The following is a 9,172-nucleotide window of genomic DNA, read 5'->3' on the forward strand; positions in this document are numbered from 1 at the left end:
ATTAGGAATAAATTTTCATTGAATGGAATAGAATGTCAAATACAATAAAATATGTAATATGATATAGTCATTAGTTAGATTTAAAAAATCATTAATAAAAATATATATTAAAGTTGAGTGAAATAAGCTTCACTTTACTCTTAAAAAAGAAAATATAGTTCAAATTCAATTAAAGGCCTTGAATAAATATGAATAATTTAAAAGATTATGTGCATAACACTAAGAAAATTACTGCTGAGAATTTAAACTTACAATATATCAAGACTTTAGAATATTAACACAAATCATATTATTACTATCAATAAACATCATGCTGACTTATTTGTAGTCTACTTACTCAAGTTCCTCGACCACATGAGTACAAATTTATTCTTATAGAGCCGACGTTAATACACGCACCACATACGGCCAAATTAATCTAGTGGAAATCCAGAATACACTTAGGCAGATACTTAATGAAATCCAATTCCATGCCGAATCCAAATCTATGGAGTAGGAAGAGCTGCACTATGTTGGCATCTCTAAGTAAGAGGTGGGCAAGTAAATCCTGAGGGAGGGGTGAGGCCACACTGAACAAAGAGCTCTAGTGCAATGGGAAGGATGATGTTCAGGTTCAGAAGCTTAACCCTAATAATTGTACACAAGCACAGGGCTGCTTCCAATGCCAAAACACCTTCCAGAACAGGGCAGCACTTGTTCACAACAGGATCCCCAATGGTAACATTTACAAGGCCATCCAGCAAATCCACACACAATCCTAATTTCAGTGCATTTAGCGGACACTAGGATGAATTCCCACTGCTTGATGTACCTGGCGGCGGGGGAGGAGAAGGAGAAGATGGAGATGAAGGAGGTGGAGGGGAATGCCATGCTTCCACTACAGGACCCATGCTCAGCACCAAACAAATAATACCCATTACCACCATTATAGCACCCTTCGTCATCTTCGCCTTTTCTTATTTGACTCGAGCAAAGAGAAAGGAAAAGCAGAGCGAATAGAACCCACAAGAACTGATACAAGTTTACGCTTGTAGAAGGATGTCGCAGGGTAGGATTTTATAGTCTCGGTGGCCAAAGAATTCAATCATGAAATAGTGTTCACCCGTGAACAATCTTCCTAAGGTCAAGCTCTACATGTGATAACGTGTTAGGGCAAACTCTATTATTACGTTTGTTATAAACGCGTAGACGTATCAACCCAAACTATTGGGAAAGAAACTCTGTTAGATCGTCTGTCATGTATGATCGTTTGTGCAAGAGGCCACATGGCATCCTATCATATCTTGTTGCTCAATTAATAATTCATTTTGTACCACTGTAAAAAAACCAATTTGATTACGGAAACTAGAAATTGCTCAGCTAGTTTTGTTAAGTAGTATAAGATAACTTTAGTTTTGTAGTAGATTTTTGTGTTATTCTTGTGTGAATTTTTTTAATTATTAATGTTATTATCAATTTTGATGTTTATTTTAGTGTTCAGTCTAGTTTAAAGATTATACGTAAAAAATTCAAGATCGTGCTTTTGTTCCAATAATTTGTTGAGTTGTTATTAATAGTCGGTTGTCATTTAAGTAGATTTTTTATAGATATGTGATTACATGCATCAACACTTTTGATTTGTAAATTGGTTATGTGTGATTACATGATTTGTATATTGTTGGAGTAATTAGGACACATTATTCAATTCTTTTTTAATTAGGTCCTTTAATTACTTTTTTACTTAAGCTAAACTTAGGCTCTTTTCTTTTCATCCTAGATTAGTTCAAGCTATAGTAATTTTAGGATTAAGGCATTTATTGCATTCTATAAAAGTAAGCCTTTCATTATAATTGAATCTTGAATGTTCTTGTGTGTAATAATACAAAATTCTTGAAGGTTGTTATGATGCATATTATCTTTGCTTTATCTCTTTTGTGTGATAGGTGTTTTGCTTGTAGATGATGCTTGGCTCCTGTGGTTGCATAAACTTCTATATGGTATCAAACATGCACATTAGGCTCAGACCTTGAGTGATTTTCCTATGCACATTAGGCTCAAACAGAGGTTTTCATTATGTTCACACCATCCCACAACCCTAAGATCAATTGTCATTTCGTAAAAATCCGAGCAATTGAATTTTTGGGTCAATTTGGCTGAGGGCAAAAAAATTAGGGCAAAATCTATGATTGGCTAAAAAATTTGGGCACTTTGGAGTGAAACAGAGGTTAGCATTATACTCAAAAGGCACAAGAACCCTAAAATCACTCGTCAAATCATCAAATTCTACGAAGTTGAATCTAGGGCAAAAAAAATTGACCATATGAAAATTCTTGTAGTTGTATCAAAACCCATATAGTATGTATGACCATTATGATCGTACTATACCATTAGCATCACAAGCGCAAGAAAATACATGTGGGCTTTAAAAAAAATACAAAATTGTTTATTAAAAAATTGAGTGATTTTTGTAAAACAAAAAAAAAATTCAAAAAAAAAATTGCAAGTTGACTAATTTTTTTTGGGGGTAGATAAATTGTTGGATGGGCCAACTCCCATTAAATTACTTCAAATAAGATTAATGAAGTCCATACAACATAAGTCCTACAAACCCACAAGTGTTCCTAGTAACATAAAATTGGATCTATTATCGCCCTAACCCTGAATGGGCATTCACAAATGAAAACCATTACATCTTAATTATAAACCTAATAGCCTATAATAGATCTCATTCGACATCTCACAAAACCTTGAAGTCACGCAATTTTCACGTTGCCTAGAAGAATATCATCGACCTACATTTCCCACCCAAGCCTCTCTAGCTGGACATATGATTTTATCCACTTGAGATCTTCATTCATCTTAATCTCTCTCTAGTTAAATAGAAACTCTAATCCTTTACTTGCCACATGCCGATTATCTTGATAGTCCTCCTCATCTTCAATTGGGACTAAGGTAAATTTGGTGACATTAAGATGCATTTTGTATGAATTTTGGCATGGGAATGCAATTTTGGGCATCTATATTCATCAACACATCTTCAATGCCCTCTAAAACCTAATCTTTAAAGACCCTCTCACATAATAATGTTGCATTTTCTTTAATAAAACCCAAGTCCACAGAAATCGCTAGAAACATGGAAGAGATACCTATGTTGACTCGATATTTATGATATGTAGATAAAAACTCATCTCCCAAAATGACTTTCATCGCATGAAGAACTAACGGGTGATCATGTCAGATGATTCCTTTTATCCATTTGTCCTTGACCTCCCCTAGAAATGCCATTTGTCTTTTGGTTGATGTTAGTCTGATAGGGGTCTTCATTTCTCTTCTCTACAATGGTTGACCTAGCAACTACACTTCACCCTACTAATATACTTAGCTTATTTCTATAAAGCTTGGGCTCTTTCCAAATTAGGATTTTGATTTTGATTGTCCACTAAAGTCATTAATTTGATTTGATTTGTTTGAAGTCTACCACCAACTAAGGAATCGAGAGTGATATTTCATAATTGATTTCTATTTTTGTAGGAATCCTCTCCTCCTTTGCCACCCTTTCATGTCACCTGAAATTAAATGCCCATCCTACAACTGTCCTATCTTTGCTATCAAATCCCATAAAAAAACTGTGACATCAAATTTAATATTGTTTGATCATATTACCCTATCAAATCAATCTTTTAAACCTACTCTCCTCTATTGAGTTGTCTAGGAGGCACCATCTCAGCTAAAATCTCAACACATGCATCATCCCTGACTACCATAGTTGTAGATCTATTTACCAAGCTATCTAAAACCTTCCAAAAATTATTTCTCCTATTTTTAATAATTATCTATTGCCATAATTTTATTTAAGCATGTAGCAGACTTGGTGAGCCATTAATGATCTTTATTTTTGAAATATGCAATTGTCCTTTGGTATCAATTCATATCACTTGAATATGCAGAGATCAATTTGCAAATGTCATATCCCATCTATCTATTCCTTGCTATCAGAATCATCAATGTGGTTTAAAATTCCTTTCATCATTTCCTTGTTAGATCTATGGAAATTTGACCAGTCCTATCAGTAGTCCAAATAGTTCTACTTTATCCCACCACATCAGCTAAGATTATAACTTTCCCTTCAAATTTATCCTTCTATTTCAGTTTCTCACTGGGCTAACATATCTGGAAAAAATATTCCCCTCTATAAATATGACTAATTTAAAAATATTCAAATTTTCCTATCAATTCCTTGATTGGATATAACCATCACATTAGTATCCAATTAGGCATTTTATTATTTTGAATAGCATTAATTGATGTCATTGTGTCACCTTCTAGATGAATTTTCTTGGTACCAATCTTCATCCCCATCTACAGTCTAAGTAGTGCTGCTCTAAATTCCACCATGTTATTGGTAGTTTCTCTAAGCTCATCAATTTTTCAGCAATAACATTTCCATTCTCATCCCTAGCAACACACCCCATACCACTTGGGCTTGGATTTTCTTTTACAGCTCCATCAAAATTTATTCTGATTCATCCTGTCTTAGGGGCCTTCCACCTAATATCTTTCTTGGAAGGAGAAGGGTGATTAACCACCCCTACCCCATTAACGGGGAGGAAGTTGATTAGTTTTAGTAAAAGCGGTACAATATTTTTTGTTGGCATCATACCCTATGCATCTAAATATATGCACCAGGGTGACATTATCATAGTGAGGTATAGCTACAAATATTTAGATCCAATAGAATGTTATTTAGGCAAATTCTAGCATTTGAGAAGAAATATTTTGCCAAATTTGTTTTTGTGGGCCATTTTTTTGTCAACGAGATAAATAATCCCTATATATTTTCTAATGTTATGACAAAAAATTTTATGGCCTTCTTGTGCATACCCTTCAAGCCTTTGAAACCATAAAAACTTGGTTGTGGTCCTTTTGCAATAACTTGAGCATACGAGGTCAAAATCAGGAAAACATGATTACGTAAAAAAGTTGGTTATGGTGACAATCCAAATTTGAAGGTGCTATTATTAGATTATACACTAATTTCCATACTAGGCCTCCAAAAACAATCTCCAACTTTTCTCTTTTGGGGCCATATCTTGCACATTTGGACTCCATTTTTTTAAAACTAGACATAATTGGGAATCTCTTAGAGTCCTCTATCTAGATAATAGATCTATTTTCTAAATTTTTCTCAAGGTACATTTTATTCAATTATTTGTGTTTCACTATCTAGTTAATTACTTTGTTCTTTTAGCACTTATGATGGATCTTTTTGTTGGAGAGGGTTGTATTTGACGTGATCTACATACACTAAGTTTTTAAGGGTCTAATTATTTCATTTCAAGAGCTATCATGGTTTTTTCTATTCATTTATCTATTATCAACCTGACAAACGATATTTATTTTTTGGCGACATGGCATCCTAGCACATCTGAGATGCCTAGGTATTTTGCCTTATTTGTATGGACACATACCAAAAGCATCCACTCCAAGAGGTAGATGAGATTAGGATAATACCATAGACCATATTGTAGGATTGATTTGTTCTAGTGTTGACTATGATACTATGTGGGCTATATTGGACCTTGATTGTCCTAGCACATATTGGATTAGACATTGAGAGATTCATGGAAAACCTCATATATCTTCATTCTGAGAGAATCCTATAGAAAATTATTTTCTCCTCATTGTACATGTATATTTCATAACCTTTCATGATAATACTATTACCAAAATTTTCGCTACATTTCAATTTTAGCTGATGCATTATGCATAACAAGGAAAAGTACATCTTTCTATCCGATTCATTATCATTCAGTTTTAAAAGATTGCAAAAAATTAGAAGAAATATCAAATTTGTCTTTTCTATTGATCATTAAATATTTCATATCTTTATACATCAGAAAAAAAAATATAATCAACTGAATTTCAATTTGAACTCTCACACAAGCCGTGAGAGTGGCCTTACTCTTTTCTATACAAAGAGAGAGCAAAAATAAAAGAAAGGAGAGCTCAAGAGTGACTAGTCATTGTCTTTTAACTATTTGGAGTATTCATCGGGTTTGAATCTGTGCGCCAAGTTGTGGTCTCCATCCACTTTCCAAGTCGCTCCTGAAACCCGCATGTATAAAAGAGTGGTTAGATCCAATGGATCAAAGAAATGACTGATCATGCTTAACCCCTATCAAATGTGCTAGTTATATCTAATCTAATTTTGCATAAAGAAAAGCAAGGTCATATCACCATAATGTATCTCATGAGATTCAGTGGTTTTGCCAATATGTTTGCTTCATGTGCATATTCAACTAAACCATATTCATTTTAAGCATGTGGAGTAAAATGGGCTCCCACGAGGGTTGAGCTCCACATGTGTGATAATGGAAAGAATACAATAGCCCTTGCCCATCTCCTATGGTGATCACAATAAAGAAATGTGTTCCTTATGGTTGTATGTTGACAAGAACATGTAGATCCTGAATGTCCTTGTCAACATGTTGTCATAGAGGAGGGGCATTCATTCACTAAGATCATCACACCAAGAAGGGAAAGAAGTATTGCATGATCATCATGCTAATTCCAACGTTCTAAGAAGTTACACTCAAAGCCAAGTATTTCACTATTGTAAATTGAAGAAAATACTTGAAAACAATGGTAGAACAACATGAAAACCAATGAAGAATATCAATGCATCATAATAATAAGAATGATGCAACATTTTAAGACAACTTGCAATAGCCGTTACCAATTTTTGGTACTTCTTTAGCTAAGCATTTAGCAGAATTAAAACCCCATGGTTTCAAATGGAGTCATTAACACCTGAGCCTTGGCCACAGAAAACCCATTTTGGGGTTGTTGTTTCAAATATCTCCACTAAGCATGGAAATGCAAAGTAAGGAGGCTGCAAATTTAACATTTTTATTGCAGATCTAATCATCAAATAAACAAAATCACTATTGATAGAATGTGATAGCCATGACTTAACCACAAAGAGATTAGAGAGAAAACGATGGTGGCCACGACACCATCTTTTCAGATCAATGCAAATAGAATAGAGCAAGAAATGGTGACATGAATGCATTTTTTTTGCAGATTGATGCAAGCAAAAGGAGGCGAATATCACAACATATGAAATAGAGAAAAGCACAAGAATGTAGAGAAGCTTACCTCACAGGAATTAAAACCCAATTTCTCCTATCATGGAGGCTCAGAATTGGTGAACAGTATGGGAGGAATATGATGTATGAGGCCGATCAATGAAAAGAAGATCATCAAAAGCTTTCAGATACCTTCGTCACAAATCCCTAGATGCAATAACCACATATTTTTCATATTTGCCATGAAAGCCATGAAACCCTAGCCTTGGCTTCATTCAGAGGATTCAAGAAGACAAGTGAAATTGAGGCCTCAAATACATTTTTTAGGGTTTGTATACCCTAAAAATATCTCAGCTAAGTGATGGCATTTTTTCCTTAGCTTTCAAAATAAAACCTTGTAACTAATACCACCGTTGGCTAGGTTGTATAACTTATGCCTTATTCTTTGAAAACATGTTTTCTTTTGCATGTAATTCATTTGTAAAGCAGGGGTTAGAGTATTATTTTTTATAAAACACCTAAATTCTTGTTATATTTTAAATGAAAAGGTGAAACATGTGAGATATTATTTAATGCAAATAGAGGTGGCTAAATATTTTTTCCAAGGATATAGGGTTAGTGAGAGGTGGCAAAACATTTTGAGAGGATTTAGGAGCAATTTTAATGGCAGTTGGAGTATATTAAGTATATTTTTGTGACTCATGGTTGACGTAGTCTTGCATGACTTTTTCACACATTATGAGCTCTTTATGAGAAAATCTAGTGGCTATATTTTAGGGCTTTTAGTTGAATTGGACCAAGGGATTAAGACTCCTATGTTTCTTGTAATTTCTGAAGTGAAGCATAAGTATGCTTCTAGCTTCATTTTTTCAAAAGTAGTTAGTTCTGGATATTGATGCAAGAGGAGAGACTTAGTGAATATTTTTATAGTCCTTTGCTTAGTTTGAAAGACTTTGGTTTTGTAACTCATATTATGATATACAAAGATTTCCTCGGGGATCTTTGATGACAAGCATTATCATCTTCTTGTTATTCACAGAGTTGTGTAATTATATGATTGATCAAATTTGTTAGTGAAATCTCTTTGTTTTCCTCTCAAATTTTGTCTCATTATTTTCATACCTTCCTTGAGATAAGTGTAATGTGTAGGTTGCATGTAGTGTCAAGTGGATATTGTAGGCTCTTGATTATGAAATTTCCTTTTCCTTTATAAGAGCAAGCAAGTATTTGGACCTTACTATGAAATATTTATGCATGTGCATGATTGAAACAAGTTGTGTGAAGTTCACAAGTTGTCCTTTGGTGTCCAAGTGTTATATTCCTTTGAGTATCATAAGTTATTAGTTAGTTTATCACCTAGTAAATTTTCATGCTTAAGATTAGTTGTAAAATTTTTAGTTTCAATTTTCATCTTTTCCCTTTTCTTAGCAATGAGTAGTTTTTTAGGTGATAGCCAGTTAGGAGCTGACCTTATCCAGAGGTTTAACCAGACTATAGGTCACCCACAGCCTTTGGTTATTCCCATGTTACCTCAAAAGTGTTAAGTTTTCAATAAATTTAACAAGGGTGCATTTTTGAGATCTAACAAATACTTTAGACAAGATTGAGTATATCACAAGCCTTGCATGTTCCAATGGATTAGAGGCCTATATTCATGTTCCTAACCCTAAAATTGAGATCCTATCTCAATCATCATTATCTTCTACTATTCTTGATTAGATTGGCATTGGCTCATGCATACTACCCATTGATTTAGTGCAACAGAACATGATTTTCTAGATAGCTAGTTGGGATTTGTATCTTGCAAACATATCATCCTTATTTACAAAGTCCCATACTATATTAGGTGATAAACAGTTAGGAGCCAACCTTATTCAAATACTTCACACGGTTTCAACCATATCATAAAAAATTTATAAATATAATGTGATCCACCGCCAAACTCAAAATCATTACCGGTTATAAGAATTGAATACCAATTCTTAAACCCTTCATCAACCCTAGCAAAAATACAACATAAATCATAAACATGACTTCCGGTAACCAAAACATAATATGTTTCTATTTGGATACATATTACAATGATACAAACTCACATTCCAAAC

The 9,172-nt window shown here is 33.9% G+C and overlaps 1 protein-coding gene across 1 annotated transcript; it reads right to left on the reverse strand.

The window, feature by feature from the left end:
* Nucleotides 1-521: 521 nt before the first annotated feature.
* On the reverse strand, nucleotides 522-944 carry LOC131043972 (36.4 kDa proline-rich protein-like). The gene is made up of 2 exons (XM_057977233.2): nucleotides 812-944; nucleotides 522-757 (listed from the first exon to the last, which is right to left on the reverse strand). The coding sequence occupies exons 1-2, from the start codon at nucleotides 942-944 to the stop codon at nucleotides 522-524; spliced, it is 369 nt and encodes a 122-aa protein (XP_057833216.1).
* Nucleotides 945-9,172: the final 8,228 nt, after the last annotated feature.

Source organism: Cryptomeria japonica, chromosome 5, assembly GCF_030272615.1.
Source record: "Cryptomeria japonica chromosome 5, Sugi_1.0, whole genome shotgun sequence".
Taxonomy (NCBI): domain Eukaryota; kingdom Viridiplantae; phylum Streptophyta; class Pinopsida; order Cupressales; family Cupressaceae; genus Cryptomeria; species Cryptomeria japonica.

Excerpts from the sequence above, each read along its gene's own strand:
- LOC131043972 (XM_057977233.2), bottom strand. The coding sequence starts at position 944 with ATGACGAAGGGTGCTATAATGGTGGTAATGGGTATTATTTGTTTGGTG. Across the intron at positions 758-811 it reads TTCTCCTCCCCCGCCGCCAG|GATTGTGTGTGGATTTGCTG; the intron begins GTACATCAAGCA and ends CACTGAAATTAG.